The following is a 27,436-nucleotide window of genomic DNA, read 5'->3' as shown; positions in this document are numbered from 1 at the left end:
GTTAAGATTTACCGTTCACTATCGAATTATGCGTGGTGCGAGATGGTGTGTTCTCTGACCAGCAGCGGCGGCGGCGGAGGTGGCGGAGGAGGCGGTGGCGGAGGTGGAGGAGGTGCAGGAGTTGCCGGCGGTGGCGGCGGAGGAGTTGGCGGGGGTGGAGGTGGCGGAGGAAGCAACAAGAACTGCGGCGATAACGGGGAACCGGAACTTCAACAAAGATCAAGCCCGGAAGCCGAGCTCGAGATCGGTGACAACATGTCTTCGTTGAGCGACCAACACAGAAGAAACAGTCACCTGGCCGAGGGTGATCGCAGTTCGTCGGCAGGTTCGTCATTGGGTTCGTGCTCGCCACCACCGACCTCGAGCCACTCGCCACCACCTCCGAGGCCACCCTGGCTTCACGATTTTCATGCCGCTGCCGCGCCCCACGTTCTGCAGTTCCTCAACCTAAGTGCGGCTGGTGGTGGGATGCTAGGTAATCAACCATTGGCTGCTTTACATTCGATGGCAGAACGGAGTCATCAACAACAACAGCAACAACAACACCAACAACATCAGCAACATCAACAGCAACAACAACAACACCAACAACAACAACAGCAACAACAACATCAGCAACAACAGGGACTCCAATTGCCTCGCATAAGTGTTCCCCTAGCGACGCTGACCACCCAAGGTGGACAATCCTCGCCGACGGGTAGCACAGGAAAACACAGTCCGGCAACCTCGATCACATCGGTCGGCAGCAATCCTCATGGTATAGATACGATACTCTCGAGACCGGCGGCCGCGCATCCGCAACCTCCCGTGCCCGCCTCGCATGCGGCCCTTCAACCGGCACCCCATCCCCAACACATGGCGGCACCACGTTACGCCATGCACGCAGGATTCACCGCGTCTACCGGTTAGTATGATTATGCATTTTACATTCTTTTGCTTTCCTCTTATTTTATAGATATTTCTTCGATTAATCTACTTGATAACGAAATAACACGCGCACTCGTAGGAATTGTTATAAAGTTTTATAGTTTTTTATGGGTACCCTCGTAAAGGGTCAAGTTCGATATCCGGAATCTTATCTATCTCACCTTTTCCTTTTTTTCTGTTTTTATTCGTCCTCAGGGATTTTATAGGATTTTCTTGCTTTCAATTACCACCTGATCTATTCATTCAATTGTTCCTATTTGAAATGTTACGAAAATAATGTAAAATAGTTTTTGGTGATGCATTTTGATAACGTTACTATATGATCGAAACGAATTGAAACGGTGAATCGTATTAAAATGAAATTTTTAATATATATATATGTACGTTCCTATATTACATTATATGTTGGAATTTCATGAATTATTTTCGGGAAGGAAGATGCACGGAGTTACGAAAAGTTTTCCAATCCAAGTCCATAAAATAGACAAAACGATGTCTCGAGAATTCCAGTTGGAATATTGCCACAAACTGTTTGAATTGTTTCTTTTTTTTGGGAAAAGATCAAAAGGATAAAATGAACGAGGAAACATTAGGGTAGATGTTAGAATGGAAAGTATATCGCGAATGGAAGTAGACATAATAATAATAATAATAATAATAATAATAATATCTTTTGGAAACGTTTCAACGCGCGTTACGATTATATAAAGATAAAATATGTGAATCGCGAATATATGTAAAATTTATTTTAATATAAATAATTCTAATATCCTAGTTATATATATATATGTTAGTTATAAATGTGATATACTCTTAGTAAAGTATCCGTTCGACGTGTGTGGTGTTTAACTTACGATTACGATGAAAAAACGTTCCCATCATTCTCTCCAACAAATTTACGATCATGATTTATTATCTCTACTTTTATTTCCTAAAAAAAAAAAGAAAAGAAGAAGAAACAGAATATAATATAATTTAATATATATATATATAATCGTGATTATTATCGTTATAAAATAACTTTCAATCCGACAAGTTTAATGTTAAAAAATATAGAAGAATAAAGAAAGAAAAGAAGAAAAAAAATAAAAATTTCTCTCAGTAGCGACGGTAATTACGATTAGTATGTTCTCAAGGAACAGTCATTAGCGGCTAATTCCTGTTACCTCCTCCTCGACTGACTCGAGAGACTCGAATCAAATGTTTTCTCTACGATTGATATAAAAAAGTAAGCAAGTAAGCAAGCAAGTAATCACGAAATGATCTCAAAAGTAAAAGCGTGCGAACGAAAGAAGCAGAAAAAAAATGAATGAACATTAATTTGGTATCATTGAAACGATACAATGGTGTTAGTGACTATGATGATGATAATGATGATGATGATGGTGATTGGTAGTGATAGTGTGATGATGATGGTGATGGTGATGATGGTGGTGATGGTGGTTGGTAGTGTTTGATCGTACCGGAGTAAAACGTGGGAGGTAAAGTGGTAGTAAAATTTATGCTTACCGAATTACGTGCTCCCACGGTACATTAACGAGCGACGCAAACGAGCAAAGCGTTGCTTAACATTCATGGCATTAAATTTCTAAACGATTTGCTCTTCGCGAAGTGCTGTTATGTTTCACAATAATGAAACACATCGAATTGGTGATGGTGATGGTGATGGTGGTGGTTGTGATGGTGGTGGTAGGTGGTATGATCTAAACAACAACACCGCGTAAATTTTAAATTTATCTAGGCAAGAATAAAGTAAGAAACCGTCGATTTCCGCATCCGGGCTGACATTAAGATATCAATCATATGAAGAGAATGCTTCAAGAAATTATTTATGCCACCTAAAAGTCATTATACTTCTCTCCCCCCCTGTCTCCCCCTGAACACAGTTATACACATATATATATATATATAAAAGCGTGTATTTAATTAACATATGAATTCATATTTTGTTAAATATGTTTGTAACGCGTTGTTACGTCATACTATAATAAAAAGTTTGCTTTTAATCACTTCGTGACACGCTAAAAATTACATAGATATTTGTATTTATGTATATATGTATATCTATTACATGTAAGCAAGTAAATAATATTTGATTTTGAACTAGCTCGTTAAAATATTTGACAACGTTCAAAACTTTCTATAAAAGAGGAATAATAATCATATTCTTTTTCGTATCTTCTATGGAAAGTGTATCTACGCGAGCTATATATCTTCATTGTGTAGCAATGTACGTGACAAGCATTATATTCTTCGAAGAAGCTTGTTCGCGCGCGCACACACACACACACACACACATGTTTATTACGCGACTTTGTAAAACTCAAAATTAGTGTTCTCTCCTTTCGTACGATTTTTATTAATGAAATCTTTTTTGTTTTTGTTTCCTTTTTGAAAAGATTCTCATTACATCGTTCACATTCTTTACAATTATATTATTATGATTTATTCTAATGATAACACTTGATGAATGTGTGGATAAATAATATTACAATTCCCTTTGGACACATACACATACACATCGGCAAAGGGTTTTACTTCGATTTATCCCGGATTTACAATCGACATTTTACTCGCGACAACGAAATAACAACCATTTTACAATTTATGACTACGATTAAAGATTATAAATAAAATATTCGCGGATCGATATATAGGGATGTTAACTGTAACAACCAGTACGTTATACCGACCATATTCGCTATATAATAAATGCTTTATATATTTCTATATAGGAAGCAACAGAGATACGTTTTGATGAATAGCCCAGCACAGTTCGATACGCGTTATTTAAAGAGCGCACGTGCATGAAACAATTTATAAAATTGAGATGCGTTAGGTTGGGTGGTGGTGGTGGTGCTGGTGGTGGTCCCTTGTAATCGAAGTATATACCATTTTCAAAGTGTAAATATCAAAGTGAAACATTTTGACAGTTTTACCGTACAATTATAATATTTAATCTTGTCTATATTCTAATGAGTTACACGAATAAAATACATCAAGGAAATGTAAATATTAATATAATACGTGATTTTACAAGCATGATCGAGAGACTTAAACTTTTCAAAATGTGTGAATTCAATTTAATCCAATTTATAATACAATTTATAACACAATAAACGTAATGAAACTTTTTCTTCCTACTAATAATGTGAGATACGAGGGGCCTCCAAGTCAAATACTTAAATAGGCATTCGTGAGTTGGATAGCTCAATGGTTAAAGAGCAATCGCTCGAAAAAAACGGAAGATTCGTGAGTTCGAGTCCCGGTCCAGTTAATCCAACGGCCCGATTTTTTTCACGAATCCTACAATAATATATATTAACCAATAAATTGCCGAAAAACTCTATCGCGCTTTTCTTATGTTATGCCAAAAATACGAAAAACGCAATAAAAAAAAAGGCTACTGTTTTACAATGAGTGCCACAATTTTGGTTAAACGAATAACAATTGAAATTGTTCGAGGATTTAATTAAGTTACGAAAAGGAAAGAAAACGGTAGTAAGGATAATTAAATTAGTCTCGAATTAGTAAAAGTGAGAAGCTACGAAGTTATTGATAACGATTTAATCCGACGAAATGACTTCATTATCTATATGAGATTGTTACGTTAATTGCTAACGCAATAGGCACGAACACAACAACAATCATTTACGTATTCTACATTATTAGAATAAATTGTATATATGTATATATTATATAATACATATATATTGTGATGAGTTACCCGACGGAATGTATTTGTTGAACGATATTCGCTAGGAGGGTGTAGAAATACACAGCTATACGTTTTAGCGATATTACCGAAGCTTTCAGCCTGGGCACAACCCGTCGATGTTAATAATCGTCGATCATTATTAATAATCGACGTTAATATGCGTCGGTATTTTATTCACGCTGATTGCACCGGACCGATACTAATTACTTCCTACGATACTAGTACGCCGCGTGTCCTGCGTTATACAACCCTCCTGTCTGATAACTTCTCATTATTGGCCCATCGTTTATCTTTTTTTTTTTCCTATAAAACAAAAAAAAGATAAGAAATAAACCGCGTCTTGTGTAACATTTAATATTTCTTCTTCGATACTTATAGTTATTATTATAACTTATTAGTCCTATTACAATTTTCAAAGTATAAGCATTTCTAAATAGAAAATAAACTAGGACCCCCCATAACAAGTATCAAGAAGAATAAATGACGTTTTGATTGACGATCATAATCACCGAACGTTGAAGCAAGCCACCTTAAACGTTAGCGTTCAATTTTTTACAATGTTTTCGTCGTTTAAATCAAAAAAACCACTGTCCATGGTGTCCCATAAATGTCTTATAAAAGTCACCACCGGGGGTCTGCGTTTAAGTGGCAAAGTGTTTTCTCCCCCTTCTCCCCCTTCTTCTTTTTCTTCACCTCTTCTTCCGTTTCTATTTTATTTTCTCTCTCTCTCTCTCTTTGCAAAGCTACAGGTTCTTATTAAGGATTACGTCATAGATTTCTATTACGGCAGATCGGTATACAAGATGAAGGAGTCCTTTTAATATTTTATTGATGAGAGTACGGGTGTCCGTGTTCCTTTACGATGCCCATAAATTTCATTTGATTTGGTAGCAAACGGACAAAAGGAAATGACACAGTGGTCCTGTTTGGTTCGTGTGACACTCTGCTGCTCGTGTATTCGTTTCCATTTTCGTCTTTCTTTCCAGGTAAAGCTTCCCCCTCACCCCCACTCCACCCCACCCCAAGCTCGTACGTGACACTAAAAACGGAAATAACCTTTTATTATACACCACTTTGCCAATGGTGCGCATTGTTGAACGGGAAATTAAACGTTTTAGTTAGCATTGATCGCGAGATCTTTCTATGGGGGATTTTAGAAAAATTATTATTAACAACATAAAATAAGAATATAAATATGTATATATGTGTTGAAAAATTCTATTTCAGAACCCGTGTATTATGTATTATGTATTCTATATATTATATTATTTATTATACAAATGATTATGGTGGGATGCGAACGCCTTCAAGTCAAACACTTAAATAGGAAAGCGGAAGATCCATCCCGGGTTCGAATCCCGGTTCCAGTTCTGTCCAACGGTCCAATTTTTACACGAATGCTACATTATTATTATTGTCATTTTAATTTTCTTTCAAACAATATGAATGATTTGTTATTTTCATCGTTGTCATCGTCGTTTGAAAATCTACGTTGACTCGAACACGTATTAAAATCGTTGGAACGTTTTCCCAAGGAACGAGTGAGTGTTATGAGCTATTGGAGTTGTTAAAGGGGTCTTCTAACTTGGTTTGCTGAAAAGGGAGAAAGGGAAGACTTAGGTATTCGACCTCTTCTTCTTCTTCTTCTTCTTCTTCTTCTTCCCTCACCTCAGTCAGCCACAAAACCCTTTATTTCCAACTACTATCAAAACGTTTGTATTACATTCAAATCCATCGAGAAATGTTGACTAATAGAATCGTAATAAAATACTACTATAATAATAATAATAATAATAATGTTATTTTGAAATCTTCTGTCACAGGTATTGGACAATTTCAACAAAGAACGGAACCGAGACATCCGGCTGTTTATTGGCCGGGTCTTCAGGGCTTGGTCAGTGATCCCTTGGCATGGCGAGCAAGATTACACACGTGTAAGTTGAATTTTCATATAAATTAATCATTAACAGATGAATATCATTGACTAACGTTGTAACGATATTTGAGATAAAATAAACTTTTCAAAAGGGAACAAGTGAGAAAGAGAAAGAGAGAAAGAGAGAAGGATACATACGGTTTACGAATTCTCTCAATGATCACTTTATGTTATCGTCCTAAAACAGCAAAAGAAAAAAAATGAAAAAGAAAATAACACGCGTGTTAAACTCGGACAAAAGAACTAATGTGACAAAGCTAGTTTTCTTTTTTTAAAAACGTTTAGTAGTAGTTTCATTCGACGTACAAAAGATAACGCTTATTACAGAAAACGTGGGAGTAAAAAAAGGAAGAGACATCCAACATACACAACACATACACACACACACACGCACACACATATATACATGCTAGTTTTTTTTTCTTCCTTTCTCGTATTGGAGAATGCCTGCGGATGTTTTGAACCTTTCCCTAGCCTGGGTCTCTCGTAGCACGGCAAGGTTTGACAGCTGCCAGTGTTTACTTTTGCGGCAAGAAAATCACGGGAGCGAAAGTGAAAAAACACTTGATTTGACGACCATGACGACGACCATGACGACGACCATGACGACGACGACGACGACGACGAAACGATGGTGCTCTTTTTTAAACAATATCCCGGAAAGGACAGAAGCAAAAGCACTGACCTCCGAACCGTGACGACGAGTGAGATATGTCAAGTGGAATGAATTAGAGAAAGAAAGAAAGAAAGAAAGGAAGAAAGAGAATAGCGGATAACAACGTTGCTCGACGAGGATGAAAAAAGCATAGAAAAAAAACACCTGTTTTTTCTCCCACTTTTATTTTATTTTTATTTTTATTTTTTTTCTTTTTTTCTATTCCTGGACGTCGTCGTCGTAGAGAAAACCGAGAAATTTCGTTTAAAACCGCGACAAAATTAAAAAATAAAAATAAAAAACAAAAGAAAGAATGAAGGATTCGCGTTGTTATTACGTTTCTCACTTAGATTAAAAAAAAAACAACGAAACAAAATTCAATCCGTTTTTAAATCGCGATTCAAACTTTGCTCAAATGTATGCCCCGATTTGTTCGCATATCTGTTTTCCATTGCAATATGAATATTCGATTAAATTAATTGCAAACAACAATAACAACAACAACAATAAGAATCTATAAAGTTTAAAATCAATTAATGAATAAAAGCGAATCAATCCATAATCCCAAATAATATCACTAACTTCGTGAACCAAAGTACCTTCATTGTTTCCAAAAAACAAAAACAAAAAAAAAGAAGGAGAAACACTTGGACCCTAATAAACGATGTTCCAACGCGAACACCCCAACCAACCCTCCCTAAAGATACCTCAAAAAAAAAGAAAAAAAGAAGGAAAAAAAAGGAAATCAAGAATCTTGCTTGTTCAGACGAAATCCTATCATCGACATCGGTCTGACCAATCGTAACAGCTATCAAGTAGTATAATATAATAGTAGACCGCCAAATGACACGGGGAAGGAAGAGAAAAAAGAAAAAAAAAAAGAAAAGAAAAAGAAAGAAAATAAGGAGGAGAAGAAGAAGAAGGAGTAGGAGTAGGAGGAGGTAAAAATCATGAACAAAGTGAAAGAACACGTGACGGCACGCGGTGGGAGGAGGTTAAGGGAGTAGGGTTAGGGTTTGGGGGTGTCGTTTCCCCTTTCGAGAGCATAGATCAGCGTGCTCATGCTTTCCACCCTCTCTCTCTCTCTTTCTGTCCCTTAGGGCAGCACATGTGTGACGTAAGAAAGGAGGGAAGGGTGCGAGAACGTAAAGATGTAAGAGTCAGTATAAAAGGCATGGGTATGGGCATGGGCACGGGCGTGTTGTTTCACCAAAGCGTACACGAAGTTCTGTCACTGCAGGAGGACGAATAAGAGGGTGCCAGGCATGGTGGTAGTCCGCTGTGGCTATCCGTTGGATCCAGAATATCATATTCAATATCAGCCCTTCTATCCCTGACTACTCTTCCCCTTGCACCCCACCCCACCCCACCCTTTTCTCTTTCTCCCCCTACCATCCAACGTTTTCCATATTCGCGAGAATAACTCTGGCAATATTTTAACTGCGGCATCACAGTATCCACGCACACATCTACTGTCCCCTTCCAACCCCCCCTTCCACTCTTCTATCTACCTATCTACCTACCTACCTACCTACCATTCGACTCAAAGTACCCCCCCACCCCTTCGTCCAACCCCTCCCCCTCCACCCTCCCTCTTCTCTTCTGCTTTCTCTTTCTCTCTTTTCCACCCCTTTTGCGTTCCAGCAACCCATTCTATCGCCTCCTCCTCCCACTCCCCACCCTCACCCCCGTAGGGGTAGTAGCATCGAACCTAAGTTACACACCGGGCACCGTTATATTTTATATTCCATAGCGATACGTTGATCGTTTCTATGGGTCTCGCGAGACACACCGAGAGAAAAGTCAGTCGAACGATCGCCAAAGGGATCTAAACGCGTTACTTTTCTTCCTTCCTGTATTTTATGCCCATCTCGTTCTTCTTCTTCGATACGAGGATATATATCTATACTCGTATATATAAAGCTTCGAAAAGAAGAAACAAACTGATAGGAAAAATGTTTTTGAGATCGTTAACTCTTAGGAATTATTGTGTATTCTTTACGTCGATGATTTTCTATCCTCAACCCTCCAGCACTCTGCCCCCCTTCTCCGTTTTCTATATTAATTATTTTATTTGCGATTTAGTTGCGAAAGGAAAGGGGATGGGTTAGTTTATATTTAATTTATGTGACGTGTGATATGTTTTTTAAAGAAAAAGAAGAAAAATGATTTGTCAATGAAATTCGTGATTTTGCATCAACGGTTAACGGGAATAGTATCGTAGGAAGCAAACGTTTGCTTGGCACGATGATAACACTCGCGTTTATATAATCGCTTACGTACATTATCTCGTTACCATTCGATTCGCATATAGTGTTTGACACGCGTATCACTTGTACGGTCTAAATCGAACGATTAAATTATAACCGTGTACCCAACGACGACACGTTGCAAAGATTAATCCGACAATTTCTGGCATAGTCGTACGAAACTACTATCCCCCCTCCACCAACCCCCAACCCTTAACCACCCTTTTCCTATGGGTTATTCTACAAAGATGAAATTCCATAAATCCTGAGTTTCGATCTACACATTTTTATAAATTATTTATGTTCGTATCATATTTTTATGATAATATAAATTCACGTAACTAAACAAAATATATATAACTATAATAATTGAAGAAAAAAATAATCCTCTTCAATTATCAGACGAAGTAAAGATATTCTTCGTGTATATTATAAAAGCTGATAGTACTAAACAATAAGCAAACGAACGAGAGAGACGAATCGAGCGAAACGCGGTACCTATCGTAGAACAGGCTGAAGGGTGGAAGGGTGGAGGGTGGGGAGTGCGGTAAGCAGCTCATTAGAACCCTCCCCGCCGACTGGCCATTATTGCCTCGTTCCGTATTCCGTTACAAATTGCTTTATTAAATTAAAGTCCCACAACCCACAGTGTGTCGTGTCGACCCTACGCCCTACGCCCTTCTTCTTCTTCTTCTTCTTCTTTCTCTTTCTCTTGTTCATACACGTGAAAGAAAGAGAGAGAGAGAGAGAGAAAGTTCGTGCCCACATGCCACACACACACACGCGCAGAAATACGTCCAACCGCGTGGCTCTCGTCCATAAGACCACTCTCACCCTACACCCTACCCTCCCTTTTTCTTAATTACCCTTGGAAATTCTCCTCGAACCTTTTTCTCATCTAATTAAGACAAAGATCTCGAACTTTTGTTTTATCTTTTTCCCCTTTTGCTTTCGATTTCTTCCTTATCTCATCTTTCTTCTCTCTTTTTGTTGCCTTTTTTCTTTTTTTCTTTTTTTTTTTTTATAAAATTACTTAATTAAAAATTAAATTTTAAAAATTACATAAAATAATTAATGCAATTAATATTTGTAATATAAATAATAAATAATATAAAAATTAGAAATAATTAATGTAATGTTTTCAATTAGAATTGCATGGTAACTTTTGACGTTACAGTATCGCAACAGCTCGGTTGTCAGCAAGGGATGACAGGTGCCGGCGGTGGTGCGGGAGAACACGAGGGTGGAAAGAAAAAACACACGAGGCCTACCTTCAGCGGGCAACAGATATTCGCATTGGAGAAAACCTTCGAACAAACGAAGTATCTCGCTGGACCGGAACGTGCCAAATTGGCTTACGCACTTGGAATGTCGGAATCGCAGGTTAAGGTACGATTGGATTTACAAATTTTATAATCATTTTTAGAACTTTAACATATATGTACATCGCGAGTACTTGAAAAATCCTGAAAAGAGTTATGTAGGACACTCTGTATATACAAAAATAATGAGAAACATATGATACGCTGATTATTATCAATCTATCTGTCGCGTAACTAATTTTCATTCGGTTTAATAACCCTGTTGAAAGAATTCACAAGAAGAAAAAAGTATATTCTAATATTATCATACCGTTTCGTCGGTATATGAGACAGAGAGAGAGAGAGAGAAAGAGAGATGATCGTTAAACCAGGACAGCTTTCATCGAGATCAGGAAAAAGGGGCTCTTCGTAGTCCCCCCTAAATCCTAAAAATCGGCAAAAAAAGATCGGATCGTTGCTATCGTCACCCGGGGCAACGCAAACACTCTTTTCCTCTTAGTAAAGAGGAAGAGAAAGGGGCAAAAAAAAAGAAAAAGAAAAAACAATTGCAGGCCGATCTATGGGGGTAGAACGGAAAGAGAAAACGAGAGAGAGAGGGAGAAATAAATAAAGAAAGAAAGAAAGAGTAGGAGGAGGAGGAGGAGTTTAGTATTAGTAGTAGTAACACGGTGAGATTTTAAAAAAGCGTCCTGGTTGGGAGCCCTTACGGGCTTACTCCATCAACGGGTACGGTGAAAGCAAGCGGGCGAGGCCTCTAACGAGGGAAGCTTGTAAAAAGTTCGAAGGATAAAAGAAGGTGACAAAACAGCCGGAGACGTGTCAAGCTTTGCGGCACCTGCGTCGTCGTCCTCGTCCTCGTCGTCGTAGTCGTCGTGGTTGTAGTCGTCGTCATCCTACTCGTGCGGCGTCGCTCTAGCAGAAAAGCTTCGGAACACTTCCCACCGTTTCTCTTCTTCTTCTTCTTCTTCTACTTCTACTTCTTCTTCTTATTCTAGTTCTCCTACTCCAACTTTTGGCGAAAAGAGTAGAAGGGGTGGTTGGTTACGTGGTAGGAGGGTTGCTTTTCTCTCTCTCTCTTTCTATTTCCCCTACTTCTCGAACAACCCCTCTCGGATTCTCCTAAAGCCCACACCCCTGAGTTGGAGCAACCCCTCTCCCTCTCTCTCTCTCTCTTCTCCTCTTCTGGGAACGGTGAGCTAGCTAGCAGTAGTCGCGTCGGAGCTCTTTCACCCTCCCTCCTTTCGCCATCTTCGAGAGGGAGCCCATTTCAAGCCCTCAATCCCCCTTCCGGTTGCTGTTGCTACTGCGGTGGCTGCCGACAGGCTCGCGCCCATGATACTACTACTCTCCTACTCTCTCTCTCTCTCTTTCTCTCTTTCTAGTCTCACGGAGTCCGCGTCGATGTAGCGCTGTCATTGGCTCGTTCTACGCCGCCATATTTACATTTTTATTGAAAGCTACAAGTCCGCGTCCGTGAGTGATGGCAAAGGGGATGAGAGAACAAACTCCTTTCTCTTTGCCACGAGAGTGACTGAGTGAGAGAGAGAGAGAGAGAGAGAAAACGATGGTGGATAGACGAGTGGGTGGTTAAAACGGGGTTCGAGGAGGTTCCAGAGGGTTTGGGAGAGTTTGGGGGGTTGAACGAGGCCGGATGACGAAGGCGACGTTCGAGGGAAGCCAAGAAACATTGCGGGGAGGAGGGTGAGCATTCAATTACCTCGGATTTCCTCGGAAAGAGGCGATTCACCTCAGCGTATATGCCATCTTCGAGGGTGAGATTGCCTTCGGATCCGTGAACGAAACACACCACTGCTTCTGTTTTACTCTTTTCCAAAATATTACACTACGATATGTTATATATTGTACCTATACCAACCAGACGGACGATAGGTTGATAGATTTTATCGATAGACAAATCGCATTTAATTCAGTTCAACATTTGGAATTTTTTTTTCTTATTTAAAATCAGCACTCACTTGGTTTCCAACCCAATATTATATCTGTATCTCTTTACTTTGCTCACCGATTTTCGATAGTTATCCAAAAAAAAGAAGGAAAGATAGGAAAATTGGATAAAAAGTCTACTACGAACGTATCGATCAAATACTTTCCTCGTTCATTTTCTTCCAATTTTCTTTAACCAATGTTTTTCAAGCTAATTTCTCTTTCTTTTTGATTTTAAATATTTATTATTATACACCGTTGTTGGATCGTTTGAATAGCTGCTGTGTCATTTGATTTCTACGTTGAAATAGATTAACGTTTTACCTGCCTTACCGGACGTTTCATTCGTTTATTTTTCTTAACAAAAATAAATGACTACCTACCTACCTACCTACCTACCGTAGGTGAAAACATTAAGGAGAGATTGAGAATAAGAAAAAGAAAAGGGTCAAGTTTAAAAAATACGAAAATAACGATCGCAAAGCACGAAAAGATTGAACAGTCTCGAGAAGAGTTCCCGACCCAAGTCGATATTCTCCTCGTTCGTGATCCTTGCGTTCACCACCACCATAACCACCACCATCACTATCACCATCACCACCACAACCACCGTGAACGATGCGATTCAAAACAACGGATGTTAGAAAGGATGTTTTTTACGTACGACGATTCAAAAGCGTCAGAGAAGTGGGGAAAGGGGGACAGGGGACGTCGAGGAGGAGGAGGAGGATGAAGAAGAGGAGGAGGAGGAGGCATCCTGGTTTTTGAATATAATAATACAAGATACCGGGGGATAAGAGTCAGACGACGTTGTGAGATCACGCATACGCGGAGAAAAATAGTTTTATCCTAATGGAGTCTCTCACCTTAATACCCTAGCGCGTTCACTTTCTATAGGTACAATGGAGACCCTGAGGACGCCATAGAAAATGGCGGCGGCACGATCAAACGTCAGGTAGAGAAACGTTTATTATAGAAAAGTGTCCACGTTTAAGATGAGTTAAGAAAAAGATAAAGAAAGATAGATATATATGTGTGTGTGTGTATATATATATATATGATATATAAAGATAGAAAACGAGTTACGCTTGTCATCGTGTGATAATTTTGTTGCTTCTTCTTCTTCTTCTTCTTCTTCTTCATTTTCTTTTTCTTCTCGCTTACGCGAACCCCCCGTTCCCACCACACCTGTATCATCCATTTACAATCGTTCTACTGATGAACCACTAATTGATTCGAACGTTTTATTTTTTCACGTGATATTAGTACATCGTAAAGGTATCGAATCAATTTTTCGAGTAACAAAATATTCAATCGATTAACATTGTTATTAATGGCTTGCGATAAATGTATCATCGATATAAAAATATTATTTCAAATAATATTTAACATAAAAATTCTCGACACGTTTTTTTTTCCTAATATTTCCGATCGAATTTCAACTAATGGATTATTAGGGATAACATTCTTTCAAACGAAACCGAAAGAATTTTGATTAACAAAGTGCGATAATAAACGTCGAGAATATCAAATGAAAATAGAACGAAAGAAAGAAATGAAAGAAAGGAAGAAAAAAAGGGAAAGGACAAAAAATTGATTATCCCCTTCCGAACAAACGGAAACTATCGAGCGAGGAGGAGAAGGAGGAGAAGGAGGAGGAAAAGGGGAGGGGTGGGATTGAAAAATTCGCGTTGGGAAATGAATGATAAATTTAATACAAAAATTGTCCGTTTTGTTACGACGTGGTGTATGCGATCTTTAAATAATCAAAAAATTTTTTCAGATTACGGATAACGCCGCGACGGATTTCGATTAAAATACTAACGTAAATCAATAACGTTTCCCTTTCCCCGTGCCCCCCCCCCTCCTCCTCCTCCTCCCCCTTGCGGTTTCGGTGTAATACCGGATCATTACATGCTGAACGTATCACTTTTTGCAATATCGGAAGAGGGATTCAAACGGTATACCGGTCTGGGCTTTAGTAGTTCTGTTCGATGAAGATTTATATGTCCTACCGCATATGACATTCCCAGATTTATAACTTTTTCGCCAACGATACCATCTCTCTCTCTCTCTCGCACACTCTCATTCTTTTTCTCTTTTAATTAATGCGCGTTTTGTCTTTTTTGTGTTTTTTTTGCAACGGACATATAGGCGCCTAACAGGGGAAATGGGGGAAATGGGGGGTTGGGAGGGAGAAAATAATTTATCGCGTCGTGTATCGCATCGACGATCATTTAGAAAATCTTGTTTCTATTATAATTGTTTTTTCTTTTCTTTTTTTTCAACCAGACGAGACGTTCTTTTTCCTCGCTTTTCTTCTTATTCTTGTTGTTTCATTTTGTTTTCCTTTCTTTACTTTTCCTTTTTCGAGATTTTTCATCATGGTTTGTCTTTTTCCTATGGGAAATTGAAAAAAATATCATTTAAAACAATACAGGTAACATCTATCCACCTATCTAACTACTAACAAAATTCTCGTAACCACGGTTTATCGATTATCGCAGCTTCCCGGATACAACTACTCTTTAATCCGGAAACCGGACCGACATTTATTGCCTACTGGATCACATCCTAAACGATGATAACGCAAGCTTCGGCCTAATTACTGCTTGATTAACGTTTTACTGAACGATACGTTATATGAACGTAATGTAACGTAATGTAACGTAACGTAACGTAACGTAACGTAACCAAAGACCCAACCTTCTGCTTGATTCGAATATTTACTATGTGATCTCTTCCGTTTAAACACGAATTATCCTCGCGTTAGCGCGAGGAGTCAATCAGTCAGTCCCAACGGGCCCAATTTTTTCACGAATCCTACAATTTCACTTGATTTACCTTACTTTTAGTATGAGAAATATTTCGAACAAATATTTTATTACACTTGATTTCATTCGATTCGATTAAACTATACCAATGAGTGGCAAGTGTCAATGGAACCTTAAACCAAGTCAAAAGCTTTTAGGAATGAGAAGATAGAAGAGGGACACAGTTCCAGTTATTCCCCTTCTATTAGAATCTAATACGACAAAGTGAACGTTGTGCATTTGCGAGTTAAAGACCGTGACACCCTTCCTATATAAACCCGTATCGAAACGTCAACCTACGTGTGTGTGTGTGCGTGTCTCCGTGTGTCTGTGTGCGAACGTGTAAACGCGTATGTACGTGGATACGTGGAAACGAGATGAACTGACAGATAGAGAAATGGACCTTTTCCATTAATTTATCGTTCGATCTTTAACACTGATTCACCCTTGGCTGACGAGTTAGAATAGATAGGAAGAGAGGGATGAAAAAAGGGAGAGGAGAAGAGGGGAGAGGGAGGGGGAGGGGGGGCTAGCAAAGAGATTGGCGAAAGCAACAAAAAAGAAAAAAGAAAACGCGCGAAACTCGTGGGCGTGGATGTGAAAAAATCTGTCGGAAAAAAAAAAACACGATACCGATAAAAAGAAGAGAAGGAAGAAGCATAAATAAAAAAAAAACAAAAAGGTACAAAACGTATACACTTATCATTCATGTGTCGCGCGAACGTGCCGAGAGTAAAATTTATGAAATGTTGTCGCTAGGTATTGGGGATTCAACCGACCGAGATATGGGTTATACTATAACGTATAAAAAATAGTAACGATAGAAATGATTCTTGTAAATTGTATAAAATGTTTCTTTTTATTTTTTCGGAATAAAGAAGATTTCGATTGTAAATCGATAATATAAAACCACGATTGAACGGGACGGGATCCCTTGAAAAAAAAAAAAAAGATACTTAAGAAAATATTTATTGGATCGACAAATAATTATAAATATAATCGATAATGAGACTCGTCGCGTGTTTAAATAATATCGATATTAAATACAATAAGACATAAATCAAATTTCAGGTTCTTTTATTTAAACCCAAAGAGTAAGAGAAAGAGAGAAAAAGAGAGAAAGAGAGAGTGAAAAATTGCATTCGACAAATGCATACCATTGCAGAGTCAATAAACTCTACGACTTTGGTAGGTAAAACGAACTAGCTGAAAAGTAACGTTAAGTATTCGACTAATTCAAGCGAACAAGTGTAAAAGAAAGGGAAACGAGAGAGAAAGAGAGAAAGAGAGAGAGAAATAGGGATAGAGATAGAGTGAGGGAGATCAGTAGGGATAATACGTGGGGTTGCCGAATGGGTACGAAGGCCTTACAACAAGGGGGTAGATCGGTTACGTCTATTCGTCGATAGCGATACCACTAGTAGTAGTAGTAGAAGTAAGAGTGTAGTAGTAATAGTAATAGCAACAGTAATGTAGTAGTAGTAGTAGTAGTATTACAAGTGAGTGTAGTAGTAGTAGTATTAGTAACAGCAAGTGAGTAGTAGTAGTAGTAGTAGTAATAGTAACAGTAATGTAGTAGTAGTAGTAGTAGAAGTAAGAGTATGTAGTAGTAGTAGTAGTAGTAGAAGTAAGAGTGTAGTAGTAGTAGTGATATAATAGTAACAGTAGTGTAGTGGTAGTAGTATTAATAGTAGTAGTAGTAGTAGTGTAGTAGTATAGTAGTAAAGTGGCGTGGGCTTTTCAACCCTCCCATCCGCGTTGTCCGGCCAGAATGCACGGCTGCAGGCAGGAGGGCGGAGTTGTTTACGGCGGAGTAATCTGCTCGTCGACGGATACCAATATCGATGACGTCAATTAGTACGAGCGAAGGCCTCCTCCTCTACCACCTCCTCTTCCTCCTCCTCCACCTCCTTCTCCTCTACTACCGGGTTTTCCACTACCATGTATCATCATGGTGGTATATGTACGTACGGTAACGCGGCATGGCATGGCACGGCGTGATAAATCACGGCAGCAGACGGTGTTTCCCTTCATTCACCTCAACCCGCGCATATACCCTCACCCCTCTTTTCTATGTCTCTTACCCTTCCCCCTCCTCCTCCTCCTCACTCCACCCTGCCATCTCTATCTTTCTCTCTCTCACTCTCTGTATATATCTGTGTCTCTCTCTATCTTTCTACAAATTGGCCCACATATATGTACTTACTTGACTCCATAATGCTTGCTATATCATCAGTTTTCTCTCTAGTCTTTTTCTCTCTTCTGTTCTTTTTTTTTTTTATATTCTGATCCAAACTGAAATATTCACGGTTAATTGTATGTTTGAAACACTGACTTAACTAAGGGTAGGAAAAATATAATATAAGATAATACGTTAATTATTGTATAGAAAGCAATGAAAACAATAATGTTTAACGAAAGATAATTCACACAGTCACAGAAGGAAATAATTCGAAAATGATTTGTTCTCTTTTATTTACCATTTTAATCATTTTTATCGCTTATAATAATCGTTGCATTTAATCATCCCGAAGAACAAACCTCTTTTTATAACATCGTATATCTTTCGTTGAATTTCTTGAATTATAATTAGAACGAGAGAAAGAGAGAGAGAGAGTGAGAGAGTGGAGGGGGTGGGGCAGAGGGTGGGGAAAAGTATCGATAAAATTATGAAATTATAAAGACCTGCGCATAATGATCAATCGACATAACATCGAGAAAACAATAATAACGTTAAACAATTATCGCATTGTTCGAGTTAAACGATTCGTGCAAATAGCTTTGGCTCTGATAGGACGAACGCTAAGTTAGGGTCGCAATTCTGCAGTCAATGATGACTGCTCTACCGACGACTAATTGCTTTCGGCCATGAGGAAATTGAAAATAAACGTTCCACGAGTAAAGCTATGTTTCACGTGGTAACAATCCGTTTAGTTGTCTGTGTGTGTGTGTGTCTGCGTATTGTTTCGAGTAAATAAGAATTAAGTAGTACGAGTCAACGATTCGACATACCGTACATTTTACTTCATATTTTTTATACTGTACAGATTTTATACTAATTTAATGACTATTGCAAGCTATACAAAAGATATTAAAATAAGAAAATGATTAATAACATTTATCCAAATTGTTACAAGTAGAAGAAAAAAAAAAGTTACAATATATAATATGGAACGTTATTTTGAAAGTGATTTAAATTTATTTTCTATTGTTTCGAGAAAATTAAAGATTTGAATATTAGATTTAATAATAATCTTCTGGTGTATACAGGAAATTCTTTTTTTCTATTTTTTTTCTATGGAAATTGTGACTTACACTTATTTTTTTTTTTAAATGGATTTACAGCACTTTCATAATAAACGCTCCATGTAACGATACTAGAAACAAAAAAGAAAAGCTTACATCACCAAATACACAAACAAAAAATACCAATTACACATCTATAACATTAGAAATAAAATATAATAATCTATACGTAGTATCGTAATAATAAGAATAAATAACGCATAATATATATGAGACAATTGAAATGAAAATCAAAATAAGAAGTAAAGAGGATCCTCCTTCTCCGTCCTCCTTGAATTCGCGAGAAAAGATCCTTCGGTTTGTACGAGAGTGTCGTAAAATGTACCACCCCCTTTTCCTTCCTCAACCTTCTATTCGAACATACACAGAGCACTACCACCATCACCACCACCACCACCACCACCATCAGCAACATCAGCATCAGCACCAGCAGCAAACTCGGCCGCGCCGTGCCACGTTTCGCCCTGTGAAATTTGATTCCGAAATAAAAATAGAATATTAGGGATAACGCGAATCGGTGAAGCCATTTGATCTTCGAGCGAAAGCCAAATGGGTGGTCGGAGAGGGTAACGGGGGTGGGTGGGGAAACATATCGATATGGGGAAACGCTACGAGAACGGAATACAGAGGAGCGCATTATCGCCAACAGCCAACTACCCTCTGCCATTCTCGTGGATCGCATTACTTATTATTTGAAGAAACATTCTGCTCCGAGCACTTTGTAATATTACGGTCCAGAGAGAAAGAGAGAGAGAGAGGGAGAGAAAGTGAAAGAAAAAGACAAAGAAGAGAGGACCCGACTTCCTTTTGCCGATTACTTCCTATGCGGATTGATTTATAAAATTATCGTCGTGTCCGGCACATCTTCTACGATTTTATCGCTAACGTTGATATCTACGATAAAGTAACGTTCGTTCTTTCACTTTCTTTTACTTTTTTTTTTTATTTCTACATTGGAAAATGTATTTTTTCTTCTGAATACTTTCCCTAAAAAAAGATATTATTAATATTTGATCATAGTTTATTTATTTCTATCGAATTTTATCTATAGAAAAAGATGTGTTCTTCTTCGAAAATGTACATATCTCAAAGTGGCACATAATTTGACGGATTTAAAAAAGAATTTTCACGTCAAATACACGTAAAACCCGTATCTGCTGTTCCCGGATAAACGCACCGTATTAACTGTTATTTATTTGCTCATAATCGCGTCCACGTTGGGAAAGATTCGCTTGTCGAAGAGTTCGAAAACGAGATCGAGGATAAACGCATTTGGTTGGCAAGGTATTTAAAAGCTACGTTATATCTATCCCATGCGGCCGAATCGTGTGTGTAGGCCTGTCGCTGCTACACCATATGGCGTAAATGTAAATCCTATACTAAAAAAAAAAAAAAAGGTTAAAAAAAGACCACACACACGCACACATACACACTGATAGAGAGAGAGAAAGCTCAATATCCGGAACGTTAAGGGGAAATCACGAAGAAATTAATTGCTTCACGTGTTTAGTCTCCATATCGGTATGGGTATTTAAAAAAACAAGTAAAAAATAAAAAGAAAATAAAATGTATCCACTACCCTCGATAGAAGTGAAACTCGTATTATTATGTGGAAAATCAATCAATTGATTCTCATGTAAAGTGAGTGTTAATTAAAATCGTATACCGTTTGAAAAATGATGAACCAAAATAATCGTCGAAGAAACTCAACGAATTAAATAAATTTTTCTTTTGATTAGATCGAAAGTAATCTCGATAACGTAACGTAATTAATTTCGATGCACCAACCCCCCTAAAGTATACCCCCATAACGATGGGAAATCGTTCCTGACTCGGGGTATCATGGTCTAACATCTTTTCATAATTCACGTTGTGCGTTGTAAAAGCCATTTGAATATGGATTACCTACGACCATACACGGAGATAAGTTTTATGTAACGCGATGATGGTGATGGGTTATCGTTAAGTTAGAAATCTTTTTCTTTTTTTATTGTTTTTTACGATTACATCCACCTAACCAACCCTTTTCTCCGATCAACGTTATCTCACGATGATTGTCGAGATAAATTTCGTAATGGTAAACGATTTGTCAAAATAATCAAATTATGGTAACATATCGAATAGATTTAAATTAAGGTAACACTCCTATAAATATTCGTTTATTCAAACATTTACGGGTTACATAAAAAAGTAAACAAAAAATATCGAAAGATAAAGATAAAATAAAGATATTATAAATATAATACTGATAGTAAAATAAAATAAATTAATTAAATTATAAAAAGATACATAATAATAAAGATAAGTATAAATAAATAAATATTATATATGTACATAAAATAATATAAAAAATAAATAAATAAGTAAATTAAAAAATAAAAAAGAAGAAAAAAGAAACATATAATTATCATTTATCTTAACAAATTTAAACGTGTCGTATGATGGGGCTGGCTATGTGTTTTTCACGATCTGATCTATGGTATTCGATGAATCGCAAAAGGTGCGAAATTTTTCTACTAGTCATACTGAAAGATTACAAAGAATGCATACACATATATATTTACGTACATAAGTACACATACATGCATACATACATATATATAAAAGGGAAAAATTTGGACATAGAATTGAGCTGGAAAAAGGAAATGCTTAATGACGCGTGTCAAAGTTGATCGTTCGCGACATTCACTTCGAACTCTTACGCATCGTTGAATTCGCTTATTATTCAAACAGTATAGTTTCATTGGTCCGTCGATAAATTTTTAAGGTTGAATGCACTTTTTTCTCCTAATACATACAACAAGACAATATCCGAATTCCTCTAAATCGAATAACCAGTTATTACAATTAATAAAACGTGTTTCGTTATTAAAAATAATTAAAAAACCCATGAAATCTAAATTATTCGGTGTATATTGTCAACTATCCACCAATTGAGATTCAAATCTCTCATTCAATATAAAAAAAACATGCTTTTTTTTCTAAACGTAGGAATAAGTATACACGAACTATAATTTTTTATATTAATTTTTAATTTTAATTTTATATTATATTTTTATATTAATTTAAAATAATATTAACATTCTTCTTCGTGTATATTTACATGGGGGTCCATGTGCATTGTTCTTCTTTTCCACCCTCTCGATTCGCCATATTCCTCAACCCAATTGGCGGACCAGAGTTGTTTCCCTCTTTTACCCTCCTCCACCACTCCGATCTCAAGGTTTTTCCTTCCAAACCCTCTACCCCCCCCCATTCTTTTCCGCACCCTCATTCCCCATACATCTTTCCCCATCTCGAGTATCTTCTATCTATACAGTTCTTCTCTCTCTTTCTCATTTTCATTCCCAAAAACACTCTTCGACTTTTCTTCCCTTGTCTCCTCCCCCCCACCACTTTAGTCCTCCCAATCCTTTGTTCCCACCTTCCTACCTGTATGTCCCCATACCTTTACCCTTTCCCTTCCTACCATGAAACATCCCTGTTACTCGTCAAATCTTTCTTTCCCCCTTTTTTTTCTTTTTTATTCTTCATTGCATACCATTCCGAACATTCTGACAAGATTTCTTTTTTTCCTCTCACATGTTTACCTAAAATACGTGGTGAAAAGGAGGAGGAGGAGGAGGAGGAGGGGAGAAGGAAGAAAGGATTCGTAGACAAGATTTGTATAATATTACATGATATTTAACAACATGATGATGAACAAGATGATGAACAACAAGATGATGAATTTATGATTAGATGATATTTAACAACACGTGTTGCTTTCTAAACCCATAACATTAACATCGTTTTTTAAATATAACATGATAATTTTTTCCTCGTCCAAGGACACGATCTAAAACGTTACGGAAAACCATTTTACAAGATTTTTTCAACAGCCTGACTCACGAGATTCGCGCTTGTTCGTTCTGGTCCACGTTCCTAATCTTTCACAACGATAAATTGTTCGTCAATATCAACGAGAGATCAGATGCTATCGGTATTATCTGTTAGAGGGAGGGTGCCAGACAGCCCACGGAAATCAGTACCTCAACCCCGCCCTTTTAAGGGCTTTGCGCCGTTATAAATGCGGTTTTGTGTCTACGTTTACAGGACAAAGTAATGGGCTTAGATAATCCTGATTTAATAAATCGAACAGTTGTGAGCCAACACACATAACGTGCAAGCGAGTGAAGGGATAGGGGGGGGGCAAAAGGGTAGGGCAGGGGGGAGGGAGAACTTTCGTCCTCCCTTTCGTCCGCCTCCGCTTACGGCAACGTGTGCGTGACTAATGCGTTCAAAAACAAGATGGATGATCCATTGAGAAGGCCTTTTTTTTGCATTTACATTTTGACACGATGATATCTTTCGCAATAGGAGGATTTAACATTCTCGTGAAACACTATCTCTATATGGGATTTAATACTTCTCTCTCTCTCTCTCTCTCTCTTTCTCTTTCTCTTTTATATTATTTGTATATGTGTATGTATATATTCGATTTTTTAGATAATACTTCACACATAAATGTTTAATGTTTTTTATGTAATTTTTTGATACTATTCGATTACACTCGTCATCTTGAAGAACAAAAATTTACAATACGATATTATAATAAATCTATACATATACACGTAAGGAAAAGTGTAATACGTTAAATCTGTCATTGTCATTCACCCTCATTTGACTCGTAGATCCTCGAATGGGTCAAAAGCTTGCGGCCATAAGACTTACACGAGTCGTTTGTAGGTTTCCTTCTCTCAAAAGGGGATGTTGTTCGGTAGAAAGATAGATAGATAGATAGAAAGAGAGAGAGAATGCTTTGATATATTATTTTACTCATAGAAAACTCTCTTCACAGACGGTCCCAACGTGCTTCGTTCGTTCGTTCATTCGTTCATTCTTATTCTTAACTAAACATATGAATGAGTTCTTTGCTCTTTGTGAAGAAACATTCCAACGTAATGACGCGCTTAGTATAACAATAAAGTAACGATTAATGATACCTTCGAATATATACATATATATATGTATGTATGTGTGTGTGTATACCTGCAGGAATACTCGTCATCTTTCTCTTAAATAAACAACGTTGCATTACCTCTTTTATTTTATTTTATTTTTATTATATATTATATTTTATTATATATTATAATAATTATTATTATTATTATTATTATTTAATAAATATATTTATATATATGTATACCTGCAAGAACACTCATCTTTCTCTTAAATAAACAACGTTGCATTACTATTTTTTCTGCTTTTCTAAGAAAAATACAAAAAATTAGAAAATTAATTATTATTATTACTATTATTATTATTATTATTATTTAATAAATTGAAGAATTCGATAAGAGTATCGTAGAATCGTTACACGTTCTAAGTTCATTACGATAAATATTTTGTCGGTGCACGTGCCGTTTCGTAACTACTACCCCTAGAATGTCCGTGTCACTTGTCCCTTTTCGATTTTATTTCTCGACCCCCTACTATTATAGCGTGAAACCGTTACCCCATAGAGTTCGTATCGTTTAAGAGAAAGTGAGAAAGATAATGTGCGTGCGTGTGTGACTTGTATTTAACACGAGTATCGTTTACGGTGAAGGGCTATAACTTGATTTTCCTATCAATTTGAACGATCTAATTGAACCAAATATCTTTGACATCGTGTTGTGCCTTTTTTACAACATCAAAATATATATATAGTCGAAAGTATGTATATTAATCAATAATTACATTATTTTGTTAACAAAAGGATAACCATAAAACGTATAAACGAAAATACAGGATGAAATTTCAACCGGTAGAAGGGTTTGTTTTTTACACTTCACCAACAATCCCTACTGACTATATCTAATCAATAATAACGATTATTTTCCGAAAACTAATCTTAAATAAAAGTGTAACCATAAGATACAAGATAAAGTGTAGGAATAAGAAATTTCAGCCGGTCTAAGGGCTTTTTCTTTTTCTTTTTACCATAGCACAGGATCAATCCCTGCCGACTGTCTACTACTATCCTTTCTTCCTTGATCCCCTCTCCTCTTGCCCCCTTACCTCTTCCTACTCAACGTTATCTTAATTTCTCGAGTGTTTTAATTTTCATCCGAACAGCTATTAACTTTTACGGTGGGCCGTTTACTTTTTAATTCGTTTACCGCTTCCTGCACGCAGCCAGGCAAAAGCAGGGAAGCAGGAAAGAAGGCAAACAGGCAGACAGGAAGGAAGGAAGAAAGCTAGGAACGCAAGCAAGCAAGCAGGCAGGCAGGCAGTCAGGCAGGCAGGCAGGATGCGCTTATATCTTTAATTTAAGCTCTCGACTTGGCGGCCATTGAACAAGCGTGCGGATTGGCGGGTGGTGGTGGTGGTGGTGGTGATGGCGTAGGAGGAAGAGGGTGAACTTCCTAATGGTAGTGGTGGTAGTGATGGTGGTGGTGGTGGTAGAGTTGGATGGTGGTGGAAGAAGAGTATGAGGAGGAGAGAGTTTAGTGGGGTTCTACGCTGTGGTGGCATGGATCGGGGGTGGTTTGTGGGTGCAATCGCTACGGTCCCTACCTCCCCGTTACTCCCCTGACACCCGTTACGTTAATTAAATACATTGTTGCGGGGACAGAGACTCCTACTATGTATTTCGAGCTTTATAGGTGCAGAGGGGCACCTTAAGTTAGCACCGCTTCCGGCGAACCATTCCTGGAATTTTCCCTTATACCTTTCACCCAACCCCCCTTCCCTCCCCTCCTCTCCCCACCATAGCTATCTTCTTTCTCTTTCCCACTCCCTTCAACGTTTCTCCTCTTTCCTTTTTTTAAATACTACTACCATGATTGTCCGCTTAAGTCTAAACTCGACACTAATTACTCTCTCTCCAGCTATATAATCCGCTTATTTGTTTTCCCTTTCTTTCTTTTTTTTCTTTTTGTCCTTTTTCTTCTTACTTAACGAAGAATCGGTCAAATTCGTCTTTAGTACTCGACTCGACTCGACTCTAACATTCATTTTCTCGATTGATCATTATTCCACCTAAATGTAACTACCGTTTTTACGATCTTTTTACTATCCTATTGGGTTTATATTGCCTTTCGAATTCGTTCACCAAATTCTTTAGGATAGTCTCGTTAAAAAGTATATATATATATATATGTATCAATAATCCTCTCGTAGGAAATATTAATCCGTGAAAAAAAAAGAAAGAAAAAAAAATGTTATATTAATATTAAAATAGGTATCACAGGAAATTTGGACGGTTATAAATTCTTCTTGAACGTTATTTTCGAACTAGTTGGACGTTTCGTTCCTTTTATTGGGACTTCATCAGCAACTGAAATTTATTACGACTTTTATTAATATAATTTATAATATTATATTAATATTTAATATGACGTATCTTGAAAATAATATCACTATCTAATAATCTTGTAATCTAATTCGACGTTATCAATCTTGTATGATTTCAGGTATGGTTTCAAAATAGAAGGACAAAGTGGCGGAAGAAGAACGCCGCTGAAATGGCGACGGCTAAAAGACGTCAGGAGGAAGTTGAGGGTATAGTTGCCGAGGGTGAGGATGGTTGCAGCGATGCCGAAACTGATGGTACCAGCGAAACGGCAGCGAAAAGGTTGAGAAGGGAACTCGAACAGCAGTACAGGCATTGAAAGATGCTACAAATATGGAACGGAGATGAAAGAAAGAACAAAGAAAATGGCGGAGTTATGGTAGAAAGGAAGATGAGATGAAATGAGAGGAGAGAAGAGGAAAAGAGAAGAGAAGAGAAGAGAGGCGTGGCTAAACGAAGATAAGGAAGAAAGAGAGAAAGAAAAATAGACAGACATATATATATATAGAGAGAGAGAGAAAGAGAGAGAGAGAAAACTGATATCTTTGATGCGAATGAATGAGAAAAAGAAAGGAGACAAGGAAAATCCTTTTGTCACGGATTTACTTGCTCTTGGAGTGATGTAACGAGAGCTCTACTAATATATACATGTGTGACTCTGTGTATGTGTGTGTGTATGTGTCGGAGAAGTATTGAGTGTATTCACAGTGTGTGTGTGTGTGTGTGTGTGTGTGTGTAATATCTTCTCTCTATTCTTCCTCCCTCGTCCTCGAGGTGCTTCGTTGGTTCTGCTAGCGTGACTGAATTACGAGATTCCGGGTTATAGGACGAGAAAAAAATCGATGCTTTTCGGTGGAAAGACAAAGGGAAAAGATTTTTCTTCGATGATTTTCCTCGTATCGGTGAGATCATTCAAATCGACTCCTAACGAAAATCTCTAACGTTTGATTATTTCATATTGTTTTGTTTCTCCTTTTTATGATTGTAATTATTATTATTATTATTACGTTTGAACTGTTAAGAGAAACGAAAAGATATGAAACAGTAATAATGAATTAAACAATTTCATTTATGTGATTATTTTTTTCCATTTGTATTTAATTAAATAAATAATATAACGATGTGTGTAATGAGTATCTACCTCGAAAAAAATTCAACTTTTATATTATTGACTAAATAATCACGAATCAATTTTATGATCAATTGAGTTAGTTCATTTACTTAAGTATCAAATTTATGACAATGACA

General features: G+C 37.4%; 1 protein-coding gene across 1 annotated transcript; it reads left to right on the top strand.

Moving 5' to 3' along the window:
• The first annotated feature begins 42 nt into the window (after window positions 1–42).
• LOC122518690 (homeobox protein Nkx-6.1-like) lies at window positions 43–26,611 on the top strand. The gene is made up of 4 exons (XM_043637722.1): window positions 43–904; window positions 6,469–6,579; window positions 10,663–10,874; window positions 26,310–26,611. Exons 1-4 carry the CDS (start codon window positions 43–45, stop codon window positions 26,505–26,507), a joined length of 1,383 nt encoding a protein of 460 aa, XP_043493657.1. The 3' UTR covers window positions 26,508–26,611.
• The last annotated feature ends 825 nt before the right edge of the window (window positions 26,612–27,436 follow it).

The sequence above is a fragment of the Polistes fuscatus genome, unplaced genomic scaffold, assembly GCF_010416935.1.
Source record: "Polistes fuscatus isolate 324 unplaced genomic scaffold, CU_Pfus_HIC Scaffold26, whole genome shotgun sequence".
In the NCBI taxonomy this organism is placed as follows: Eukaryota; Metazoa; Arthropoda; class Insecta; order Hymenoptera; family Vespidae; genus Polistes; species Polistes fuscatus.
The sequence above is the reverse complement of the archived record's forward strand: the minus strand, read 5'-3'. Positions and strand labels throughout refer to the sequence as shown.